At 45.9% G+C, this 24,934-nt stretch overlaps 1 protein-coding gene across 1 annotated transcript in view; it reads left to right on the forward strand.

Annotated features, from left to right (window-relative positions):
- Positions 1–24,934, forward strand: part of LOC307082599 (thyroid hormone receptor alpha) — a 92,995-nt gene that overhangs the window by 47,136 nt on the left and 20,925 nt on the right. Inside the window, exon 3 of the mRNA XM_079746217.1 lies at positions 18,251–18,484. Within this exon, the coding sequence (XP_079602343.1) occupies positions 18,429–18,484 (56 nt within the window). The 5' untranslated portion in view covers positions 18,251–18,428. The remainder of the gene's footprint in view (positions 1–18,250; positions 18,485–24,934) is intronic.

Genomic DNA, 24,934 nt, shown 5'->3' on the forward strand with positions numbered 1-24,934 from the left:
CGCCGGAACCTATGAATCTATGCCAATGGCCACCCCACTTTTCGTGAAAAAAAAAGAAGTATATATATATTTTTAGCCTGTATTGATGAACTATTTTGTTTCTCAGTAATGTTTTGGCCTAATATTGTTACTATACAAATGAACAGAGCTTCGCCTCCCCACGACCTTATATTGATTGAGTCTAAAACGTTCTCAATTATCCAGCCAATGAGAGCAGGTAGCGTTGTCGCGTTGCCATGGCCCAAGGGTAAACAAATGATAAGGCACCGCCACACAAGTTAACTAACGATAGCTGTATGCTTCCATATCATGCAAGCACTTTATGTTTTCTTTTTCTTTTTTTCTACATCACAATTGCATGCTATAATAAACTATTGTTTTTACCTACCATTACGAGTCTCGTTTGATCTAGTAGGGAATTCGCACAATGGCGCTGCTGCTGCTTGCTTATGGCTGGTTCAGACTACACGATTTCAGCCCGATTTTGCCCCAATTCGTTCGTCGCAGACAAATTTGAAATAAATAAATAAGTCGGTTAACATATTGACTGGACAAACGGCAAACTGACAAATTATATTTTTCTATAATTTCTATAATCTCCCTGCTTCTGAAATGTCTGCCCAGTGCTCGTCCGCTGGTTTTCCATAAGGATTCCACTGTGCGATCATCCCTGCTGCATATGCCCTCACACATTGTTGAAATCATATGCTGGATGCTTTACTCTTTCTATGTGACTTTTAGTTAATGATCGGGCTATGATAAGACCACGTTGGCTATGTTCGCTGACAACAGGGGACATTTCATAGTGGTTGGGCATTTTAGCCAGCCGCTTTTTGTCGGGACGCGGAACACGCAACTGAAAATCGGAATGACATTACAGCTCATCCGCGGATCTCTACTAACTAGACTCACTGCACTACGCAGAGGACCGCCATCATAATGCCTAGTATAGGAACTCGGAATCCATTGTTATTTACACTTTGTTGCTGCCTTGATGCTGCGTGAAGCACTGCATTAAACACGACCAAAGTTCTACAGTCAAATCCAAATGCCATCTATAATGATGATTGTGATGATGATGATGATGATGAGGATTATGATGACAATGAAGAAGATTATTATGATGACTCAGTGTGTACTTTGCGGTGACGACACATTATTTGGATCACAACGGTGCTGCAGCGCGCCGCTTCTTATTGGTGCTAGGGGCGGCAATTGACGCGCGTGAAATGCGAACCGCGGCGCATCGGCGCCGGTGTGTGGCCGGCTTTAGGATGATGAGGTGTCACGCGCTGTTCCACACATGCTCGCGCATTCAACAGTGAAATCATTCTGGCGCCACTGTATATATGGTATATCCATATCCATATGGGTATATTTAACTGCTCACGAAGAACTGGTTGTTCAGTTGACATTATTTATAGTAAACGTATGAGTGCTTGTGGATAGTGTCAAATTAGCATTATTATTAGCATAATTACCATTACAAGTCATTCATTATTAGTGGTATCACACTGTCTATAAGCATTCTGTATTAGGATTGAATATTTTTACTGCATTTTAGAATTTCATCTTATTGGCTATGAAAAATGTCCATTTATCACATAAGCTCTGTAATTAAGTCAGAACTGTAACCACATGGTTTAACATTTTTACGCCAACCCAGTCCTCTGTTTTTCCCTTGGTGCTCAAACATATAATCACACAGTGCATTGAACTGTAATGCATTTTATTTAACGTATAGTTGAGTTATAGTTCTGGATGTGTTGATTGTGCAGTGGTTGACATTGCATTCCCGCACCGGAAGGCACAAATCATTTCTCTGCTATATTGCTCTCCTCTCCATCCATAACCAATGTGCTCCTGAGGAGTGTGGGAGGAGTTGTTTCGGTGTTGCCGCAGGCAGCTGGTGCCATGCCAGTCCTTCCCGCTCCGTTTCCAGCGGTGGCCGCGCTGTGCGCGATTGGCGCGTGTCTTTCCGGCAGGCGGCCCAATCATCCAGCCCTCTGTTGACGCTCGGGCCGGCTGCGTGGAACTGGTGAATTAGTCAACTCAGGATTATTTTGCGCTTATAATTCATGTTTTTCTACAACATTTCTCCCACTGCCTTTTTTGTTTTTACTATATCACTGGTTTTTCAAAGCTTATTAAGAAAGCAGGCATTGCCTTAAGAGGACCAGAGATATAAGAGGATAGAGGAACAGAGCTATGGGAGGAGAGCGGACCAGAGATATGAGAGGACAGAGGAACAGAGATATGGGAGGAGAGAGGACCAGAGATATTAGAGGAAGGAGGACCAGAGATATGAGAGGAAAGGGGGCCACAGATATGAGAGGAGAGATGACCAGAGATATGGGAGGAGAGAGGACCAGAGATATGAGAGGAGGGAGGACCAGAGACATGGGAAGAGAGGACCGGAGATATGAGAGGAGAGGACCAGAGACATGGGAGGAGAGAGGACCAGGGACATGGGAGGAGAGAGGACCAGAGACATGGGAGGAGAGGACCAGAGACATGGGAGGAGAGGACCAGAGATATGGGAGGAGAGAGGACCAGAGACATGGGAGGAGAGGACCAGAGACATGGGAGGAGAGAGGACCAGAGACATGAGAGGAGAGAGGACCAGAGACATGGGAGGAGAGGACCAGAGACATGGGAGGAGAGGACCAGAGACATGGGAGGAGAGGACCAGAGACATGGGAGGAGAGGACCAGAGACATGGGAGGAGAGAGGACCAGGGACATGGGAGGAGAGGACCAGAGACATGGGAGGAGAGGACCAGAGACATGGGAGGAGAGAGGACCAGAGACATGGGAGGAGAGGACCAGAGACATGGGAGGAGAGAGGACCAGGGACATGGGAGGAGAGAGGACCAGAGACATGGGAGGAGAGAGGACCAGAGACATGGGAGGAGAGGACCAGAAACATGGGAGGAGAGAGGACCAGAGACATGGGAGGAGAGAGGACCAGAGACATGGGAGGAGAGAGGACCAGGGACATGGGAGGAGAGAGGACCAGAGACATGGGAGGAGAGGACCAGAGACATGGGAGGAGAGGACCAGAGACATGGGAGGAGAGAGGACCAGAGACATGGGAGGAGAGGACCAGAGACATGGGAGGAGAGAGGACCAGAGACATGGGAGGAGAGAGGACCAGAGACATGGGAGGAGAGGACCAGAGACATGGGAGGAGAGAGGACCAGAGACATGGGAGGAGAGAGGACCAGAGACATGGGAGGAGAGGACCAGAGACATGGGAGGAGAGGACCAGAGACATGGGAGGAGAGAGGACCAGAGACATGGGAGGAGAGAGGACCAGGGACATGGGAGGAGAGAGGACCAGAGATATGGGACGAGAAAGGACCAGAGATATGAGAGAAGAAAGGACCAGAGATATGGGATGAGAGAGAACCAGAGATATGGGAAGACTTGGCTCCACCGAGCCCAAACCAAAGGAAGGTGGGGGGGGTCAGCCGAAGCTCTCCTCGAGGAACGCTTTGATGAGGCTTTTAAGGGCCGATACCATCACTAAACTGAAGGAAGAAGGACTCTGAGATCTGCCGATGTCTCTGCTCTGTCTCCCACATAATCCTAAGCTTCTTGTACCAGACACTACTTTGACATTGTGGTTGGTTCTCGTTAAAAGCCCGTCGTGAACCGCGGTCGAACCAAATCTTTTGTTTAATTGATGAGCACAACCGTGGCTACTGTTAGGAGACGATCGTTTTAGTGTGGCCAGCGTGAGTTTTAAAACCCAGAGTGCTCTCTTTCTGTCCGGCAACCACTCTGCCTCTCTCGCTTTAAGGGGAAGGTCTAGACACTGTACTGCCTACTGTAAGCGAGGCTTTATGGACCTCAGCAAGCATCTCAAACCCCCAGCTTTTGCACATATTAAGATGCCATGAGATCTGGGTAACAATTTGCAAAAGCACAAGATGAGGATTTAAGGAGAAATGCATTGGTTCAGTTGCATTAATCCTCGTTAGTAGAGCGCTCTTAACGAACATGAAAAAGAAAAAAAAACATTCCTCATTTTTTCTCATTGTTAGTACAAGTGAGGAAATGTCTGGGGTCCAAAATGCATCACGATGCAAACCTGGGCGATTCTGAGCATTGTTTTTTGCATTGAATCGGGCCGAACGTTTGGCTTTCTTCTGTGTAAGTTGGGAGACATGGCAGAGGGAGGCAGACATCCACCGCAAATGATAAATAATGCACCCAGTATTGTCAAAGTGGATATCTGGGCCAAGTTTTTCAAATTTTATGAACTTACAGGGAAGAATGAACTGGACAAGATGCGCTGTGTTTAGAAGCTCCCCACAAAACTGTAATACTTTTGTAACACGTCAAATTTGAGGCGCTACATTAGCCGTTTTCCCCTGAGCTAACGTCGCTAACCATATAAAATACCGCAAGTCGATCTCCTCGGCCATGAACTGAAGTTTTGCGTTCAACTTTGCCTTTCAGTTCTGAGAAAGCGAAACGGGAAAGCTGCACCCAATCTGGTGCAGCTTTCATAGCAAAGGATCTACTGCTTTATTCAGTCATACACCGGGTTTGGCCACCTGCTAAAATCCCTTGAGCCACAGTTTCAAAAGATCCCTTGGTGACAGAAACGGCTAAACCGGCACTTTAAAGTGAAACCAAAGCACAGGTAATGGAGTCAATGAGTAGAGCTGGATGAGTAACCATTACATGTGATTCTGGACTCGTGTCGCTACTGACTTTTGTGTAACAATAACGGCACATTATACAAGCGAGGAGGACTTGCATCTTTTATCCCATGTGCTGCAAACGAGAGCAGTTAGTCACTTGGGATGTCATCTGGCAGATACTGAATAATGTGGTGGAAGAACGGCGGCTAACCGCTAAGATGTAGTGCTGCTGATGGATAACACATCTTAACACGTTTGTTGCAGCTCAAGTCTGAGAATTTGCTCCTACTAAAATGCTTCGCTCATATGCTGAATTTCACATCACAGCATAGCGCCTAAATTATCCACGTTCTCCAGGCTTCTTTGAGGAACAATCTGACTGATTTCAAGATTCAGCACTATCGCGAACCAGTATCTGCAAGCTCCTTGCAGATGGCCTGCCAAGTCATAAACTAAAAAACGGGCATTCTGCACCAGCTGGAACAGCAAATATAATGTGGTGCACAGGTATTGAGAACAACCTGCGATTTGGGGCACCTTGCTGTCTCGTACAGTTAGCAGGAGAGGGTCCAACCTCTAAACAGTCAAATGCTGAGAAGGCTGTGAAGGCATTTAAAGCCATTGAAGGGTGCCACTACATTGATGTCAGAGGAGAGCTATCCTGCCGTTGGTCTCATTGGTCCACCAAACAAACAACTCCTCCAGAACGTAACAGACACCATTGGAGATGCTCCAATGAGCCAAGCATGCCATCCAAGCAGATCTCCATCATCGGTACAACGGTGAGACAGAGGAGGGCATCCTCGCACAGCCTCTGCCCTGGATCCCCATTTTAAAAGGACTGCTTTCATCACAGCAAAGGGAGAGAGGAGGCCTGCAGAGGGCTGACTACATTACTAGGTAATTTTACCGTGTTTCATGTAAAACGCGTACAATAAAAACACCTTCACATTTTCATTACAATATCGAGCAGCGACAAGGTGTAAAGGTTTTACCCGACTGAGAAGAACTTTTATTGAATTTAATTAAATGGACTGAGAAAGTGCTCATTGTAGATCTAATGCTGTTCTTCGTTCTGTGGCTTGAACACAGCATGAGAGGACATAAGGGGATGAGGCGCTTGTGGGAACAGGTACTCAGGAAGAGGAAGCGCTGCCTGTTGGGGACTGTAGGCCTACATTCCCCCCCCTGCTCCAGAAATAGAGGCCTCATTATACTCTTGAGTTTACCGCGAGATACTTTAACCAAAGGTACAGTACACCCCAAGACCACCGAGGCCATAGTTGTGGAGGAAATGGAGGGATACTGTTAAAGCCCCATCTCTGCCTCTCGCTGAGGATCCTTTAAAACTACCACATTTTCCCTGCAGGCCATTTAAAGCCCCCAGGTATAAGTGTTTCTGTAGAGAGGGCTTTCGCCCTTTGGGGAGATGAGGCCGCCATTCAAAAAGAATTGCTTTGAACCAAGAGCATGTGGATCAGCGGGTGATCTTTGAAAAGATCCTGTCAATTCCTGCTGAGGACTGAGCAATTTATATTTTTAACTTCGACTACAAAGGTGAAAATGTACTTTCATTTATACTGGGATAACCATGAAGAACAAGGACAGGTAGGCTAGGCCTTTAGTTGATCATTTTCTTTTACATTCATTTGAACAAGCGCAACACAAAATGGCACTATCTTCACTATGTACCCCAGACTTTATCATTTGATATGAGGCCATGTAGCCTTCGCTGTCATGTTCTTGTTTTCTGCCTCAGTCAGTGCTTTGTGTTCAGTCATCTTTGTGATGCTAGCCATATTCTGGAGGTGCCACGTTTTAGAGCTGCTATGTAAAAGCTTATTTTTGTAGATGCAGCACATTTGTAACGCACTGCAGAAGGGTTTATGTGCTTTGTTCGTGAAATGTTTATATTCTGAGGTGGGGTGACACAGATAGTGCTATTGAAAGATGCAGTTTTTCATATTATAGACTGTTGTAGTCTGACTTTTGAAAGCATTCCTCTTCTTTTTGAATAAAAAATGTATCTAACTACTTTTTTTTTTATTAATTGATGAAAAGTAGCCAAGTGCAGTTATATATAAAATTGACAATGCAATACATCGGGAATGGAACCGTTGACGGTTTCGAAGGCTCCGGCAATTGGAGGGTGAGGCCAGTGAAGATTCACACCTCTAGTTTGGTTCCTGTTGTGCTTGCGGTCCTTAGTTCTTCTCAAACAATGAACTGCTGGATGTAAATCTCTCTGCCGTCGTTCCCAGCACGTCCACACAGAGCGAGAGGAGTGGGTGGGGCCGTGGCGTTTGAGCGATGGGCTTCTGAACACGGAGCCGGGGCACTTCTGATTATTTCCTCTTCCTCTGAACTGAGGAAAAAGCGATTGCTGAACAGAGATGGCAGATTGAATGCCCTGTCAGCAGGCGGAGGCATCGATCCGGGCTACCCTATACCGCATGGCCCAGCCCAGAGAGAGAGAGAGAGAGAGAGAGAGAGAGAGAGAGAGAGAGAGAGAGAGAGAGAGAGAGAGAGAGAGAGAGAGAGAGAGAGAGAGAGAGAGAGAGAGAGAGAGAGAGAGAGAGAGAGAGAGAGAGAGAGAGAGAGAGAGAGAGAGAGAGAGAGAGAGAGAGAGAGAGATGCTATATTAGTCTCTGCGGCTTTTCTCCAGCACCGCTTCCTCCCTTTCCTCCAAACGAATCGAGCCAATTTAGAGCAGAGGAGGGCGAGAGCCGGCCTCAGAGGCAGACGTGGAGAAACAGGAGAGGAAAAGTGAGCAGAAGTGGGGCTTGGAGATTGCTCAATTTGTGAATTTTTGAAGGTCAATGTGATTTGGGTGTGTGTGTCTGCGTGTTTGCAAGAACCAATGCAATATCCACCACTTAACAGAGCTCGTGTATGGGGTCGGAACAGTCCCATTAATAATGAATGCACAGAGAAGGATTCACAAATGTATTTTGTGATTTATATATTAATTACTCTCTTCTCACAAATACATTTCAATGCACACACAAATGGATATCGGTATGTATAAATGTAAAATCCATAAACAAAAATAAGTTTCACAAATACATTTCTGATCCACACACAAATGTGTCTTGTTTTAAATAAATGTAATATAAATCAATAAATATATGAATTTAAAAAATCTTTGCAATTTTCATCAAAATGTGTTTTGATGTTGTTACATTTATATACAAACTGTTAAATTTGAATTTACAAGACGCTTTTCAGTTGTGAACTTGTTTGCATTTGTGTGTGAACTGTCTGTATTTATATGTGGATTTTTGAGACTCTCCTGACGTGGCTGGATTCACAAATGCATTTTTTTCAACAAGGAACTCTCTGTAGCCAATCAGATGCCTCCCTCGTTTTCAGCCAATCACATGACTGAAGTGACTGGGTTTTTAGATTGTCGGTGCTGTTAAAGTTGCATTAATAATGGTTTACTACTTTAACGGCATTGACAATCCCAAAACCCAGTCGAAACTAGATGGAAAAAGTGTGTAGTTCAAAACGTGACGCAGCTTTTACTTCTTCGCCACCTAGAGATTGTTATGTACGATCATTCAAAAACCCTGTTATTTCCCATAGACATTTGACCGAGGGAACAGGGAGGCTCGGAGGCTGGACTTGTTCTTCAGAGGTCGGGACTGCAGTCATGTGATTGGCTGAAAACGAGGGAGGCATCTGATTGGCTACAGAGAGTTCCTTGTTGAAAAATATGCATTTGTGAATCCAGCCACGTCAGGAGTGTCTCAAAAATCCACATATAAATTCAGACCAGTTCACACACAAATGCAAACAAGAAAACAGTTTGTATATAAATGTAACAACATCCAAATACATTTTTGATGAAAATTGCAAATATATTTTTAATTCATATATTTATGGATTAATATTACATTTAAAGCAAGACATATTTGTGTGTGGATCAGAAATGTGTTTGTGAAACTTAGTTTTGTTTATGGATTTATTTTACATTTATTCATACCGATATCCATTTGCGTGTGTATTGAAATGTATTTGTGAGAAGAGATTAATTCATATATAAATCACAAAATACATTTGTGAATCCTTCTCTGTGCATTCATTATCAATGAGACTGTTCTGACCCCATACTCGTGATTTACGAGACATTGTTTGACGTGAGCAAAACCCAATAGAGTTCTCCTGTGCAATACAGTACAACTCAATTGGGTATTTTTCCATTATGGATAAGAGGGAGACGTTATTCAAAATCACGTCAATATACTGGGAACGTTCAATCTGCGTGTGTGCGTGTGTGTGTGTTTGTGTGTGTGCGCGTGCATCTCTATATCTTTGAATACATTAGCAACTAGCTGTCAATATGAAATACAACAATTGAAACTGGGTAGCGCGCCAAGCGCTTCCAATGCAGCAGATTACTGTTGGCACACGCGACGTGCACACTACGAACAGAGCCCAGCACAGATGATGTACTCTGGAAGAGATCAGGCAGCATCACCTCACATCCCATAATTAGGGAGCTTCAGTCGGGAGACTGAATAATACAATGCTGATTGTGGACATTGAAGAGTTTGGGTCGGTTTTTGTTAACTCGTTAAAAATGCGATTTGAGAGATGCTTTGTTTTTGATGTGCCTTTTAAAATGCGTGGGATTCGTTCATCTATGTTTATTAAAAATATCTATTCTGTGTGTGTTACTTTTAAAGGCTTGTAGCGTAAGCCATTACATGTATTTATGTGCAGTTCTTTTTGTATGGACGATTAATAACAGTAACTGTGAAATCCCTCATTGCTCATGAATAATTGAATGTAATTATCATGTATTATTCATGCTCCGGCGATGAGGCAGACTCATTCAGAGGGAAGAGTCTCTGGTGCAGAAAAATAAAAAAGCATAAAGTCTGAACATTTTAATCATGTTGCTATTGACCTTAAGAGAGAACGAGATGTTTTAATTACACACCATCCCAGTTTTTCTCTATTTCTAAATCTTTTTAATTATATCAGAAATGATTTAAATTACAGGTCATTACAGGAATTTTCCTCCCAAACGGGAAGTAGGCTTTGTAGATGTTGAGACTTCAAGATCAATGTTTTGTCAATGCAATATTATATCGTATCCATTTTTCTACATATTGTGGTCGGTTGTGTGATTGTTGTCATTTTTTATTTAATTCCTGACATGTCCTTAATACACAACTTGCAGTCTAAGGTGTGAAGGATTGTTGTGTATAGAGAGAGAGAGAGAGAGAGAGAGAGAGAGAGAGAGAGAGAGAGAGAGAGAGAGGTGGGGGCGAGGGAAACCTGGTTGCTGTGCTTAAAGATTGACGTCCCCGTCAGTCTCATCAGGTGAGAGGCAGTGCCGGGGCTGAGTGCCATTGAGCAAGGCTTCCCCTGACAGCACCATCCTTCTCATGCAAATCCCGGCCAATGATAAAGCCACAAACTAAAAGCCTGCAGTGTTGCGTGGGGATGGAAATCTGTTCCAGCTTTGCGAACACGCCCCCCCCGTCCCCCCCGTCTGAATGTGTGGCTTCATGGCTTTAGAAACTTTGAGAAAGTCTTTTTATTTTTTTTACAAAGTGTTCTTTGGCTTGGTTTGCGATGGCATGAGATGAGGAAGAAAGGAAAAAAAACAGTGTAAGTGATCGGGCTGGAGAGCCTGAGAAAAATGGAAGCCATTATTTGGCTCCAGAAGAGAAAGAAATTAATCATAGCAAGGAGATAAGCTGTGTGTGTGAGTGAGTATAGTGTGTGTGTGTGTGTGTGTGTGTGTGTGTGTGTGTGTGTGTGTGTGTGTGTGTGTGTACGCACACCTACTTCCTCCATATAGACACATCGTTCAGACATTACTATACTCTACTATACTGCTAAACTCGGTGCATTTGAGCTTTTGGATTTTAATAAGGGCAGGAGTCATATGAATTGTGTGCGTTTCAATAATATCATACTCTGACTCACTCTTGTTCTTTCTACACACTACACATTCTCTAGCCTGCACCACCATACACACACACAAACACACACACACACACACACACAGTATGCTGGTAATCTGCTCAGCTAGCAGAAGTCAGACATCTGCAGTAGATGTGGGCGATGTGCATGGAGGAAAATGAGACGAGGATGAAGAACAAGAACAGCTAATGCTGGGTACACACACTGCAGGATATTTAGCCCGATTTTGGGCCTGATTTCCTCCTTCCAACTCAGCAGCAAAGCTGCCCATTTTTGGGCGGATTATACTGTGGTATAAGAGATGTTAAGAGTGTCTTTTTTAGCGATCGGGCCCTCACTGATTTGAATCCACAAATATTAAACGTGTTCAATGTTTACAATATGATACCCTTTAGCGTGGGGGGAACCCCGGGGACAACAGAGTACGGAGGCAATTTATTGTCATGTTAGAAAGATGTTAGCCAATTGGGAGCCAAGCTGACTTAATGTAATTCCAACAGTTCCTCATGTTATCGTAACAGAAGCCACGGCAGCAAAAGCAAAAGTGAGGTGGTCTTCCGGAATGGAGGAACTGCTTGTAGTTGTGGCAAAAACAAATTTTACCTCTATAAATTTCTGACAAAAACTTTTGGAAAACTAGAATAACTACTTTCCCCTGAACAAGAATAGATGGGTGAGATTTCCGGAGTTGGGAATCGGAAGTGGATTGTTTTAGAATGGAGTCGTTTAGTGTGTGTTGGCAAAATTGTTTCCTCCACACACTAAACGACCCAACCGATGAAATGCATCTTAATCTATCGTTAGGTGTATGGTCTCTCGAGTTATCTAAATTTGAAAAATCGTCTAGTGTGTACCCATCATTAATCATGTAAAAGGATGCGTTATAAGGACAGGCAGGACACTGAGCTGAATACAGGGTGTAGTTGAATCACAGCTGAATAGTACTGAATGGTGATCCTCGAATGGTGTTCAATGAGCAAATTATTTGTCAAAAGTAGGGGTGGAAGATAAACCAATTTTAGTATTAATCTCCATAAAATCAGCTGTGATAAAGTTGATACTCAGTGGTACCTTATTAGACAGTAATCTGTACATGTTCCTGTTATTCCTGACCCTTTGATAAATAACATGGCTTTCATGCATGAGTAAATTAGATTTATTTCACTGTATTTTTTTGACAGTCATTAAATGTACTATTTCGATAATATATAAAGTAAATGGTATGTGTCCATTTCAAACAGTCCAGGGAGAGTATTATGCATTCTTAAAAGTATCTATTGTCAACTTGAAATTAAAGGTGTACAATCTGGTGTGTACCCACACCAGAACTGTGAAATCATGGTGGTTGTACTACTTTCACAAAAGCTAACTAGAACTCTGACTAAAATATCCTATTAAGTTTGCCAATGTTTTAGTGAGCAGAAGGGAACAGGAAGTTAAAACAGGAACAAAGCAAAAAACCTAATTGAATGATTGGGTGAATGAAATGATAGAGGATTAAAGGGTTCAATGAAATTATCATTCAGACAGACCTTGTTGTATCTGTAGCTTAGTGCTAGTTATTAAATTGATCATGTTATTAAGGGAACATATGATGTGCAGAAACATTTCATGTGTTCTATGAGAAAGGAACATTTGTGAACAGTGTCTACTACGGACCACAAAGTAGCCATTACGTTTTGACCACAGTTAGAAGTGCCACATGGACGTGTCTCAAGTTAATCGTCTTGCTTTTGTCAAAACCGATTTTCTCATATTACGTTTTTTTTTCTGCATCATGTCTGTGATCTACTTGAAATGCCGTAGACAGATTGGTGACCACTGTTTTATAATGACTTCAAGTAATTCAAGGAAACTTACTGAAGGGTTAGGCTATTGTCGATTTGTCACGGTTATGACGGTGTGGTAAAATGCATGTCATGGCACACCATCACACAGGTGATGATAATGTGGTGTGCCGCCCTACCCTTTAATTAAAGAATTATAATTAATTGCCCTTTCACACATGTAGCACACCAGGCAGCAGTTGTAATTAAGTGTTTTCACAGTCAAAAGAAGTCAAAGACATTGTATATACGATTATGTTAATAGATCAATTGCTATTAATCACAGTGGCTAAAACTTAGGGGATGCCAAAATGTCCTGTATAGCAGGAACGTGGGCTAGCAGGTAGCAGCATGCAGTCTGCTAATCACAGGCTATCAGCATTCAGTCTGCTAGTCACAGGTTAGCAGTATTGAGTCTGATAGTCACAGCTAGCCACCTGCAGTCTGCTAGCCAGGGGCTAGCAGCATTCAGTCTGCTAGTTACTGGCTAATGCCATGACATCTCTATAAACAGGCTAGGCTGATTCTAATGACAGAAGAGTAGATACTCAGAGATAGCCAAAGAGTCCACAAACATAGATAAAACATAGACATTAATATTCTCATTAATTAACTAATTAATATTCAAACCTTTATAGTTAATAAATGAAATAGAAGATCCATGACCCCGGTGTATACATCATCCAAGACTTAGAACTAGCCACTGAGATCCTAACACAATCAAGGAAACCATTATTGTCTTAAAAGAATGAAATCACATGTCTTCCCATTGATTGGTTACTGGTCTGTCTGCTTTCATATACTGCCAACCGTTTTATGTTCAAGGTTCATGAAACAATATCCCACCGCCACCCTCTCACTCCCTCTGCTGGCGAAGCTGTATAACTAGAGCTTATCAGATGCTATATTCTACACACTTTTAGTTTGCTTGTTTTTTTTCCACCTAATTCATAACACTTGAATTTGGTATTTTTCTAAAGATAGTTCTGGTTTGGTATGCTTATTTTGAAGTGATGCACTTGAAATTCCAACATTATTTTCCTTTTATCGCTGAAGGATTTGAGTGCTATACACTCTCAGGGCCAAGCAATAGCACTACTCAGTCTGACAGGAACTCAACTCAAAAAGTTTCTGCTCAATTCTTATTTAAATACATGTTTTAGTTTATTCATCATGTCCAGTGCAGTCACAGAGTACAGGACTACATTATAATCACATAAGACACTTTAGAGTAGACACTTGTGTATCATCTATGCAATCATAAACATGTTTGAATTTGATGTCTATAATGTGTACACTTCCTTTTAGTGTTTACATTGTACTGCCAGATATTAAGTATAAAGATCTATTTCATTTAGTGCATTCAACACATTCAGTAAGTGTAAGTTATATCTGTCCTATACTTTCTGCTGTGACCCTCATTACCCATCTCGGATGAATGAGGCAAAATCAAATATATTTTGAAGATACATGATCGAGGACTAGCTAACTCTTCGTCAAGCTCTATATATATATTCTATAGATAAATATATCTATAGAATGACACAACGATACCTCTTCCTAGTTTGCTTGGTCTGGTGTAATATCACTTCTAGCAATCTAACCATATGAAATAATCAACATGCTTTAAATATGGATATGATATACTTCATTATACAAAGTATGCTAAACCTAAATGTAATGAGCTTATTTCGGAAATAACCCAGGAGCCTTGGCCAAAGTCTTCCAGGCGTGACCATGGATGACCGGGATTTGCAAGGTCAGCTCATGTCATCTCTGGGTTCACGGCTGTTTTGGGGAGCCTTGCGCCCTCCTGTGGCGTGGTCGTGTGCTCACAGGCACCAGCACTGAGACTGTACACTACAACTCCCAGTAGTCACTGCATCTAGCAGCCCAGCATCATTCGCTCCAGAATAGGCCCTCTGCAGAGAGGTGTCGCCGTAGTTGCAACACAGGTTCTGCTCATGACACTAAATAGGGGTATGCTGGTTTTATGAACCATGGTCTGCGTGTGTTATCTCTCACTAGTTTATTGTTTACCCGGCCCCTGTGACATAAAAGGAGCAGACCAACTGAAATAAAAATACATTTTTTTGATTTGTGTGGTTACTGCGGCAGAACGACAGGTGAAAATAGAGATGCCAAGTACCGTTAAAATCAATACAGTAAATAACAAAAATGTTCCAAAGTGTACAGGTTTAGCTATCTAACGTGTCCAAAGTAAGTAAGGAAGAAGTTATGCTGTGTCCGGACGAAGTATGTAAGTCTTTATTTAAAGCGTGTGTATATAAATGAAATCCAGTGTTGGGGAAGGGAGGTAGGGTGGCGGTGTCCCCCAGGGACCAGCCATCGGCTGGGGGTCTCTGGCCTCAGCTGGGGGTCTCTGGTGTTATTGTGCGGCACGGTGACTGTCGGCACAATGGAAGGCCTGAAAAGCACTCTCTCTCATGAGCCCTGCACCTACGGGGGATAATAATCGATGGGAGTGAAATAGCACTTCAATAGACTCACAGACCCTTTTCAGGTGGGGGGGCAGCGGTGGTGAAACAGACAACAGCCAGACCGACCAAACAGAGGTGGACAGGGGGGCTGAGAGAAGGCAGTAGAGAAAAGATGGGTTTTGAGGCTGGATTTGAAACCCTGGAGGGACTCTGAGTCTCTGATGTCTGGGGGGGAGGGGGGGGCTGCAGAGAGAAAGCCGTCTGAGGGGCCAAGAGGGCTGGCAGAGGCGGAGAGGGGGCCAGTGAGATATGGGGGTGCCCGGTCGGTGAAGGGCTTTGTAAGGGAGGATTTTTGAAGTGGATTCGGCGGGGGGACAGGAAGCCAGTGGAGGTCCTTGAGGAGAGGGGTGAGGTGGTGCCAGGAATCTGTGTGTGTTTTAGGAATCAGTCGGATGCGTTCCGAACCCATTGGGGTTTATTATTGATGGAGCCAGCACAGATGCCATAGAGGAGTGAGCTGCAATAGTCAAGCTCGGGAGGAAATGAAGGCTTGGATCATCGTCTCAGCTGCATGTGAGGGGAGGGCCTGTCCTTTGCACTATTGCATAAGGTGGTAGAAAGAGGATTTGACAGCTTGGCAGGTACGAGGGTTCGAGGGAGAGGGCGGGATCCCGGATCAGGCCGTATGCCTGGGGTCAGCTGCACGGGTCGCTGGGTCCGTCTGATGCTGACGACGTCAGGCAACGGCCCTCAGCTGCTGATGACTGTACCGTGTGTCTGGACATGATCTTAACGTTATGAGGGCGTTAAAAAACCAGTGAACACGTTTTTGTTGGATTCGTGAATGGCGCCGGTGGGATTTCTCTCGGGGTGAATAGTGCTGGTCCCGCCAGGTTTGCACTTTGCAGGATGTTGAACGAACCCTTTTTGTGCTCATGCTATGGAGGCAGGCTGTCTGTCCTATTTTTTTAAGGCAACATCGAGGCTCTGCTGCAACCGATTTGGACCCGGAGGAATGTTACATGTGGTTTTGTTTACGAGGTCCATGCTGTTTGTCCACTCCAGTTTGGAAATACGCTTTGTAAGAAAAGGCAATGAGTATCCATTTCCATAGCTGTGTAGATAACAAACAAGCCAAATACACTATCCAAGCACTATTCCCCTCTCTCCCCCCACCCCCCTTTTGCTTTTGAATGTGAGAGCAGTGTGTGGGCACAGTATTACCGACCCATAATTGCACCTGTCTTTGCCCATGCTAATACTACTCTCTGATTAAAGCCTATTAACAAACTCCCGTTGAGTTTCGTATTGAATTCAAATGAACCATTTACATTAAACAATCCTCATAAATATGTGAATAACAGAGTAGCCTTTGAGCTCAAACGCTAGACAAACATGTATGTTTATGTAAATATAACGTTTTTTGGCAACTGCCTAAAATCGGTTCCTAATTCAAACACTGGGGCTAGTAGTGGCTCATAATTAGGGAAGCTTGTATCAGATGAGCAAATGTGGGACAAAATAAATAGATAAATGTGATTCGACCGAGTCAGATGTAGTGGCGCCTGGAGCTTGTGTTCCTACAGTTCAACCGAGGCCCACGTAATCACACAGAGTTCTGCCAAGAGGTTCAGCCTAAGTGCACTTGTCTATTTACGTCCAGGTCTGTCATGTGGCAGTCTGCAGGCTCGCATCCATTCTTCATTAGACACGGGCCCATACACTGCTGTTCGGCGGGGGTGTTGTAGCTGCCTCACCGATGGGCACTCCTCTGTTTGAGTGGCCCGTGTGCGTGAACCGTACTCAGGCACCACTGATGTTAATGAAGACGCTTCAATGCCTGTAATGAATCACTGTGGGGACAACCCTTTCAGAGATTGTCCCCTTCATCAAACACTGTGGATGGACGTTTTAGTAACATTTGAACCTCTTCTATCTTATTTCTTTCAATTTGTTCAATTTGTTTCATTTCCTTTGGCCAAAAGGAAATGAAATGGACTGCATTTATAGAGAGCTTGTCTAACCGGTGACCGCTCAAAGCGCTTTAATAACCGCCCGCCCGCCCCCTCACTGTTCTTGCGGCGCTGTGACATGTCAGACATGCGGGACATGCGTCCAATGACCTTCTGACCCTTGGACGAGGGCCTTGATTACATAATCTCTGGTTAGCACTAGGTCACACTGGCTGGCTTGGGCGTTCCATGCACAGCGGCTCAATGAGAGTTTGGCACTGTTGTCTGCACACGGGCAGGGCAGCCTTTATTTACTGCCGTTGTGTGCGATACATTACCGATGGTTAGTTTTTCCTGTGCTTTACTTCACTACAATACATTCAATTCCCTCTCCTGTCTCACCTCACTGTGCCCCCCCCCCCCCCCCCCCCCTGCATTTCCAAAGGGAAGCGTCTGTCTGCGTGATGCCCATCTTGGGACACACTGGTTTAATTCATGAAATGTGTGGCTGTGGCACTCATAAAAAGGGCAATAACAGCACACATGACTTCTGAGAAGCTCTGAGGAGGCATTGAGGATTTAAGTTAAGACGGTTCCCCTTTGTTGATTGTAGAATCTGTTGCCCCTTGAAACAAATTAAGCAATCCGTGAAGGTTTTGTTTGTTCGTTTTTTTTAATATTTCCTTGATATAAGTCCTATTTGGAAAAAACGCATTATCAGTCAGCGATCTAATAGTGTGAATTACAGTCCAATGTCCATTCCTTACACCAAGACTAATCGGACAAAATCTTTAACATGTGATTTTGTTTTGCAAGAGGATACCGTCAGACTGACATCATCGCTGTTCTTTTAAACCTTCATAACCCTTTTTAATAAGGCGTATTTAGTTATAGGAACGAACGATATAATAAAGAATCAAGCTGTTGGGGACTCCAGCAGCCATACTCTTCATCCAGGGTGATCCATCTCACACACGAGACCATACAGTTTATTATACTTTTATGGGTCTATACTCCCACACTTTGAGACACAGCTACCACTGACGTCAGCGCAGCCCTCTCTGAGGCGGGGTAGGGTCACTCTGGCCCGACCTCGGGGCTGGTCCATCTCGGGTGTGGTACGGTACGGTATGGCCTAGACTGGTCGTGAAAACGCAAATGAACACGCCGCGGTTCGGTACAGCAAAAAGGGCGAATGGCAAAGCTCCATATTTTCCTGTCCGTTGTGGGGGCAGGAAGAGAACGGTTGGATGATAATAAGAATAGTGGCTTTGCTTTTCTTCTGGCACGTCACACTAACATATGTGTCAGTGTTCATCATAACATGGAATCGATCAACACGATTTCTGACATGTCTCTCTCTCTCTCTCTCACTCTCTCTCTCTCTCACTCTCTCACTCTCTCTCTCTCTCTCTCTCTCTCTCTCTCTCTCAGCCAATCATCTGGTCGCTGCGTATGCCTGAGCCCACCGCGTTACTGCCGGCCAATCACTGCCTGACGCCATGGAGATGGCCATCGACTGACGCAGCCGCCTGCGAATGCTAGGCCGGCAGGCGAGGTTGTGGCCCGCCTCGGTATCCTGTGATTGGCCGCTGAATGGGACTGAAGCCGAATGGAGCCAATGTCCAATGAGCAGGACACCAACTCATCAGAGGGAGATGAGAAACGGTGAGAGAGAGAGAGAGAGATAGAGAGAGAGCGAAAGAGAGAGAGAAAGGTGTTATGAAACGTGTGTGGGTTCCTGTGGGTGTGTAGATATATGCATTTGTGTGTGTGTGTGTGTCTGTGTGTGTGTGTGTGTGTGTGTGTGTGAGAGAATTTGACTGTGTGGCAGTGTGTGCGCGTGCGTCTACAAGTGTCCATGTTTGATCTAGACATTAAAGGGGGAGCCGGGATGTAATGGTGGACTCGGCCGAAATTGACAGCTGCAGTCTGCAGGCGAAGGATGGCGGGCATGAGCAGATGGAAAAATGAAAATTAGATGAGGAGGAGCCACGAAAGGCTGAGGAGCGCATGAATGGATGAGTGTGGGGGGTGTTCTTATTAGACGGAGGGAAGATGAGCACATGCATGGAGAGATGGGGGGGGGGGGCGGGGGGGCGGAGAGAGGAGTTGAGCTGCGATGGAGGACGGCCTCACAGGGTTCTTAACGGGCTGAGGTTGCCGTCTAAGCAGAAGAATTTTCAGGCGGCTACGACGGAGAGATGAGCAGGCTTTCTTATGTCAGGCGGGGGGGGGGGGGGGAGGGAGCCAGGAACTCCTCAATAGGGGGGGGCCTCCTCCTAGTGAGAGGGTAGGGGTCCGCTTGTCAGTCCAGGGGCGTAGCGCGTGGGCTGGGGAGTGCGGTTGAACCGTGTCCTGGAAGCAGCACGGGCCTGGGATGTTCGCAGCACTTGAGACGAGGAGCAGTGACTTAATTGGGACTGGAGCAGCCATCGGTAGTCATGAGAGAGAGGGAGGGGGAGAGGGAGATTAGGCAGATGGGGGGTCACAGATAGCAGAGGGACAGCTCAGGACGATTCGATATATGTGACGCAAACTGGGGATTGTGTGTGCTCATGTTACTGAGCAGTGAGCGAGCACGTGTCCCGCCGAACGCCGCCCCACGCCTTCAGCCCCGCCTCCCACTGCCCTCCCTCTCTCCCTCCCTCCCTCCCTCCCTCCCTCCCTCCCTCCCTCCCACTGCCCTCCCTCTCTCCCTCCCTCCCTCCCTCTCTCCCTCCCTCCCTCCCTCCCTCCCTCCCTCCCTCCCTCCCTCCCACTGCTCTCCCTCCCTCCCTCCCTCCCTCCCTCTCTCCCTCCCTCCCTCCCTCTCGCTGATTTCCAAATCACAGAGTACTTGTTGTGATGATACACCGACCCCACACCTGTGTGCGTGTGCGTGTGTGCGTGTGTGTGTGTGTGTGTGTGTGTGTTTGTGTGTTTGTGTGTGTGTGTGTGCGTGCATAGCAATGTGATGCAGGGGCAGAATGTATTCTTTATGAGTACAGGTATACAAGCAGTCAAAGAACAAGCAATCGATAGTGTAACCTTTTCAATACACAGCCCTAGCCCATTTGATAGCATGAACCTAACCCTCAGCTGATAGGGTGCTTACGGCCTGTTGTCTAATGTGCAGCAATGAGACGTGGTATCTCACAGGACAGGCTGATCTACAAGCTGTTGATACGTTTAGTCTGGACTCATAACGTCATAACTGAATTATCTGAATGGACTTGGCACCATTTGCATTAGGATGAGGCAATAGGTGTGTGTGTGTGTGTGTGTGTGTGTGTGTGTGCTTATCAGCCATCCTATTCAACCTAATGACCTATGCCTCTTCTCTCTAGTCAAAACATAATGTCTACATCATGTGTGTTTCAACACACATGATGTAGACATTAGACTAACATGATGTAGACATCCAGGCAGCACTCACAATCCTTAAAGTTAAATTAACAACCACAAAGCGTTCACAGACAAAACAAGTCCTTACACCACACTGGTCTTTACCGTGCTTGCTTGGATGATCCCCTTAAGCCAAGGACTACTGTACAATAAGCCACAATATGGGCGGAACGGTTCACAAAATGCACGCTTTCACGGTTCATAGCACGGTTTTGGGGTCACGGTTTTGATTTTAGTTAGGTATGTTTTCGGAAGAGCAGTCACACAAGTGACTGTAAAAACAAAAGTTTTCCTTTTCTGGCAAAGGACGTGAATTGACTGCATAAGGAACTGAACACTTCTTCATTGTCAAATTGTATTCAAGCAATGGATGAAGTGGCTCAGTTCATTCTGTTTTCATGTTCTTCCGCCCAGAACATGAGTTTGTCCACATTCTAGGCTGGGAGAAAAAAATGTACTTGAAGTAACAACGTTGCTTGCTTTAGAGATAAGTCTCTCTCGGTACAAATGTAACAGTGAAAAGAAAAGTAATATATACACTTAAATATAAGATAGATTTCTCCCCAAACAATGTAATAACGGCTCTGCGCCACATTGTAAAAGAAAATTAAATGAAAGACATGCCGTTTCAGAAACGGTCTCATTGGTTAAAAACAATCCCAATAACATAGTTTAGTGGAATAAGGAATAAAAAGCCAAACTGCAATATCCTGCAAGTGCAGTGTGCTGGAATTCAGTGGCTTTGTAGCCACTCTCAGTCCGAATCTGACTGGGTTACAGCAGAGCTCCGATGTAAAGCGGGTCACCAGACGAGGCGCGGAGTGTCGCGTCTGGCAGCGGCGATGGGGGCTTGTTCTGTGTTTGATATAATGAGGGGTAATGAATGCAGCCGGGATGCGCACCAAGAGTTTGAGCAGTGCTGGAAGTTATAGTGCAGCCAGTGTGAGAGCTCTCATCGGAAAACAAGACCCACTTAAGAGCCAATGAGGACAAACTGCACTGTATGGGGGTACTTCAAATGACCGTAAAACTTAAAAGGTGGTTTGTACGCTGTGCAAAGTTTCATTTAAATTGCTACGCAGCACTAGCGCTATTCAAGGGCATTCGAAAAAATAGATGGATAGATAGACGAATAAAGACAGAAAAGAAAACTAATCTGGTGTATAACTCCAGATTTGCAGTATATAACCTAATTAGCAGCCTGTTCTAATTAGCAGGTAGGGATATTTGATATGGGAGGCGAAGAGCCAAGAGTTGGTTCGTTAGGACAGAGATGTGAAGGCAAAGGATGGGGAGGAGAGGACAAACTATGCAATATATATTTTTACAGCTATATACAGTGAGTGAATCTTTAAAAGGATTGCACACAGACGGATGTTAATTTACAAAGAACATGCAAATTCATGTGACAAAGCGTTAAAAAAAGCGTGAAAAAAGGTGTGCGGGTGGCACCGAATGAAAGAGAGAACATGTTTGTCTTGAGCCCTGCCAAGAAAACAAGGACACCTCATCCGACTGAGAAGTTTCATTGGGTACCGTGTTTACCGCGCAAAACTTTGTTCCCAGCGATAACTTTATTTGAAGGATTTTAAAATCGAGCCATCCCTAAGCCACGGAAAAGAACGAAACATTGAGCTACGGTTTAGCTAAACTCGTAACGACACCAACACAACAACAAAGATGTAGCTTTGACAGCCGCGGCGCTAACGGCTCCAGAAGGCCCCCGGAGCGGGAGACCTGGTTCATATGGTCTTTGCCTTGTCAGCTTACCGATTAAAGACGGCTTGGAAAAACCCAAAAGGATGGATGGGTTTGTTTTCTCCAGAGAGCTTCACAGTTTGAGGTCCTAAACTTTCACCCAGCATTTAGCACAATGACACCTATTATTAGGATTATAAAGCCAGCCCTGTGGCTATCTACCTCGCTCTGATGGGTTCTCTAGGAGCTAGGCCGGTCTGCTCCGTCTTTAGATGGGTTAACCAGGTGGTGCTTGTAGAGGCGTTGGGGGGCCAGTAGGGGCTGCTCCCCCCCCTCTTTTTTGGAGATCCTCAATGCCCCGGGACAGCGAGGACTCTCAGGTCCTGTCGAAAAAGCACCTGCGTGACGCAGGTTTACTCAAGTTTCTCACAGAAGCTTGTCTGGCGAGGAATGGGCCGTGTCAAAAAAGACGCCCCCATGAGGTATCTACTTCATCTGCGCCAGCCGTCTCCCAGCATCTGATCAAAGCACTGAACCAAACACAAACACACACGCGCACGCGCACGCTTTCTAGGAAGTGGTGGATCGGGTTGAAGGAGTCGAACAGTCCGCGGCAGAAGGGGCGAGGCTGGTCTGACTGGTCCCCCGAGCGGCGCGAGGTCGACGCCCCACCCCGCTCAAACCCTTTCTGAGGTCGGTCTGAGTCGACGCCTGAGTCCGCCCCATGGGATCCTGATGGAGCAACGCGCTTTCCACCTGCCATCCGTTATCTAGCCAATGGTTATGGTCGGGCGGTGAGGCCGTGAGTGAAGCTCACGGGTTAAGAACCAACCCGGGCACCAGTAGCCCAGGAGGTAGAGCGGGTTGGCTGGTCACCGCAAGGTTGCTGGTTCGATCCCCGGCTCCTCCTAGCTGAGTGCAGAGGAGTCCCTGAGCGAGGCACCTCCCCCTGACTGCTCCTGATGAGCTGGCTGGCGCCTTGCGTGGCTGTCGGTGTGTGAATGTGTGCATGAATGGGTTAATGTTGGGCAATATTGTAAAGCACTTTGGGTGGCGACGTGTTACAAAAAAGAGCTATATGAATGCAGTCCATTTTCCAATTAACAGCCCCCATCCACCCTCTTCAGAGACCCCCACCCCTTCATCCAAGACCCCCTTCGTCGAACCACACTCTGGGCTTTTAAAAACACTGCGAACGACGGCCCGCAGAAGAAGGAAGGGATGGAGTTGATTAGAGAGGGGTCTGGCTGCTTCCAGTCGGCGTGTCCTCAGAAGACCCGCACATACAGTCACGCATACACAGCCCGCCCTGCTGCATGCTGGGGGAGGGCCGCGCAGACCGGCCGCGTTACGTAACGGCATTAGAGGGGCCGTGTTTAGACGAGGAGGAGGAGGGGCGGAGCGCGGCTGCATTATCCTTCCCTCCTCTGCCTCCCTCTCCCTCCCTCTCCCTCCCTATCTCTCCCTCCCTCTCCCTCTCTCTCTCTTCCTCTCCCTCTCTCTCCTTCCCTCTCCCTCTCCCTCTCTCTCCCTCCCTCTCCCTCCCTCTCTCTCCCTCTCTCTCTCCCTCCCTGTCTCTCTCTTGGGTGCCTGATCTGATGAGGGAAAGACGAGGAAAAAAAGCAAAGTGTGGACTCAGTGTTTGTGTTGTCGGGGGGGAATGAGAGGACCCAAGGAAGCGGTGCACTCGAATAATTGACTGGAGCGTTCGACGACTCGGCTTGCAAAGTGAAACCACTTTCAGCAATTTGGTGAATGAAGATCAAATTGGGTCTTATGGAGTCTCAGTGTAATGTGTTATGAAAGATTGCTGTGGATTTAGAATATCCTGGCGCACACACACACACGTCTCTGGAGAGGATGAGTCATAATTGTGGATTCGCTGCCTTGTCTCCTCAGAAAGGTCATCCTTATGTCTATAATCAAGTCTTGAGGCAAGTGTACTTGATACTTTGCAGGCACTCACCTTAAATTACTTATTATTATATATATATAGAGAGAGAGAGAGAGAGAGAGAGAGAGAGAGAAAACTGAGCAAAAAACAGAGAGAGTGAAACAGAGCGAGAGACAGAAACAGAGAGAGAGAGTGAGAGAGGCAGAAACAGAGAGAGGGGGAGAGAAACAGAGAGAGAGCAAAACAAGAGACAGAGCGCAACGTAGAGGGAGAGAAACAGAGAGGGAGAGAGAGTGAGCGCAACGTGCAGGAGCCGGAGAGAGGGGGCGAGAGGGAGGGAATAAAACAGCGCTCAGAGAGATCGCGTCAGAGCGCCGCCGCCAGCTCACTCTCTCGCTGTCACAACAACTTCTCTCTCCCGCACGCGACACCCAGCGCCGACACAGCACGACGCGTTCGCTACCGGGCTGCACGGTCAGCATCGCAGGGCTGGCACCCTTCGCTCCCGGACGCTTCTTCAAGCTCCGGCAGAGTGGGGGAACCGGGGGTGGGGTGGGGGAACGGAACGGCGGCGGTGTCTTACCACCACCTCGATCCATGCGTCGCGCGATTCCCTCCTCCACGACTGGGAATGTGTTTTGCATGGAGCCGGTCGAGGGTAGGAAGTTAGACTAGCAGTTAAACCGTCGCTGCTGCTACTGCTACTGCTGTTGGGGCTGGGGCTGGAGGAGGAAAACACACAGGCTCTCCGAGAACTCTTTGATGCCTGTTTGAACGGCTGCAGACGACAGCAGACATGCATATCCTACAGCCCTACTGCATCAACAGGTTGGTGTGTGTCCATGTGTATGTGACTGTGTGTGCGCGCGTTTGTGTGTGTGTGTGTGTGTGTGTGTGTGTGCGCACGTGTGTGTGTGTGTGTGTGTGCACGTGTGTGTGTTTTTTCTGGCACTTGGATCCATGTGAAACTATTCTGAACCTTTTTGGGTTTGTGTGTGTGTACATTGTGTGTGTGTGTATGTGTGCGTGTCCACTACCAGGGGCATGAGAGATGAAATGAATGCTGAAATATGAATCATGTCTGCGAGTTCAAATATATATTTATATATATATATGATGTAAATTTCCATTATTACTAG

This window comes from Pollachius pollachius (genome assembly GCF_949987615.1).
Source record: "Pollachius pollachius genome assembly, chromosome: 11".
Classification (NCBI taxonomy): Eukaryota; Metazoa; Chordata; class Actinopteri; order Gadiformes; family Gadidae; genus Pollachius; species Pollachius pollachius.